General features: G+C 66.8%; 1 protein-coding gene across 1 annotated transcript in view; it reads right to left on the reverse strand.

Moving 5' to 3' along the window:
- UBA7 (ubiquitin like modifier activating enzyme 7) overlaps positions 1-1,021 on the reverse strand; it is a gene marked incomplete at its 5' end in the record, with an annotated part of 7,128 nt that overhangs the window by 688 nt on the left and 5,419 nt on the right. Inside the window, one exon of the mRNA XM_017732283.1 lies at positions 4-66. Within this exon, the coding sequence (XP_017587772.1) occupies positions 4-66 (63 nt within the window). The remainder of the gene's footprint in view (positions 1-3; positions 67-1,021) is intronic.

A 1,021-nucleotide genomic window follows, 5' to 3' on the forward strand; every position in this document is an offset into this window, starting at 1 on the left:
CTGCCCGTCTGCGCCGACTGCCCGCATCTCCAGCCGGTCCCAGCAGCTCCACTCCCGCCCGCCATACTGCCAGGGGGTAGCAGCCAGCACTCGCACCCCATACCCTGGCTGTCCAGCCCCATGGGGCAGGCACTGGTGCAGCACCAGGGCTGGGGGACATCAGGGCAGGCAAAGGGGCAGGGTGATGGGGGCACCATGGTGGTGCACGGGCAGTGGGGGACACAAGTGTCCCCCCAACACTGCTGGGGTCCACTTCAGGGATCAGCGTCAGTGTGGGGCCGGCACTGCCCCTAGCCCCAGGCCAGGACAGGCACACAAAAAGCCATTGAAGCACTGCCCAGCCCCACACAATCACCTCTTCTCATGCCCGTGGCCCCACGACCCCTGCTCTGGCCCAAGGAGGCCAGTGTGGTGCCAAGCCCGGGGCCACGCGCCGGACGCGGCCCCGCGCCGTCTGGCAGGGCTACACGGCCATCTGCCCTCGCCGCAGGCAGCGCCAGCACTGCCCACCTGGCCCCGGCCCCACTCGGGAGGGGTGTTCACACCTGGTCACTCTCCCTCCTGCTTTCTGCTGCCTTCTCACCTCCGCCTTCTGCTGCCTGCACTTATCCCACTGGGGGAGAGGAGGGCTTAACCCCATCCTCACCGGGGCAGCAACTGTTCGGTACAGAGGCAAAGCCATGGCCTGGCTCTCCACCACCGAAGTACAGTGCTCTAGCCCTGGGAAGCATATCCCTCTGGAAAAGGCTGGCCCCCAGTGTGGGCTCCCCAGGTCCCTGTGGGGACATAGGTCATGCCACATAGGCCTTGGGGACGTGTTTCCACCGTAGCCAAGCAGCTGGGTGTGAAATGTCACGCCGGGTGTCCTCAGCCTGGGACATGCAGGTGCTGGGTGCTGCTGCAGGGACCTGAGGACGTGGCTAGACCCAGCAGCATCCTCCACCCGGGGGTGATGTCAACCCAGGGGCACTACAGCCAGGATTGCGCAGGGCTGGGCCTGGGGCTTGAGGGGGGCAGGGGG

This window comes from Corvus brachyrhynchos, unplaced genomic scaffold (genome assembly GCF_000691975.1).
Source record: "Corvus brachyrhynchos isolate BGI_N302 unplaced genomic scaffold, ASM69197v1 scaffold4, whole genome shotgun sequence".
Lineage (NCBI taxonomy): Eukaryota > Metazoa > Chordata > Aves > Passeriformes > Corvidae > Corvus > Corvus brachyrhynchos.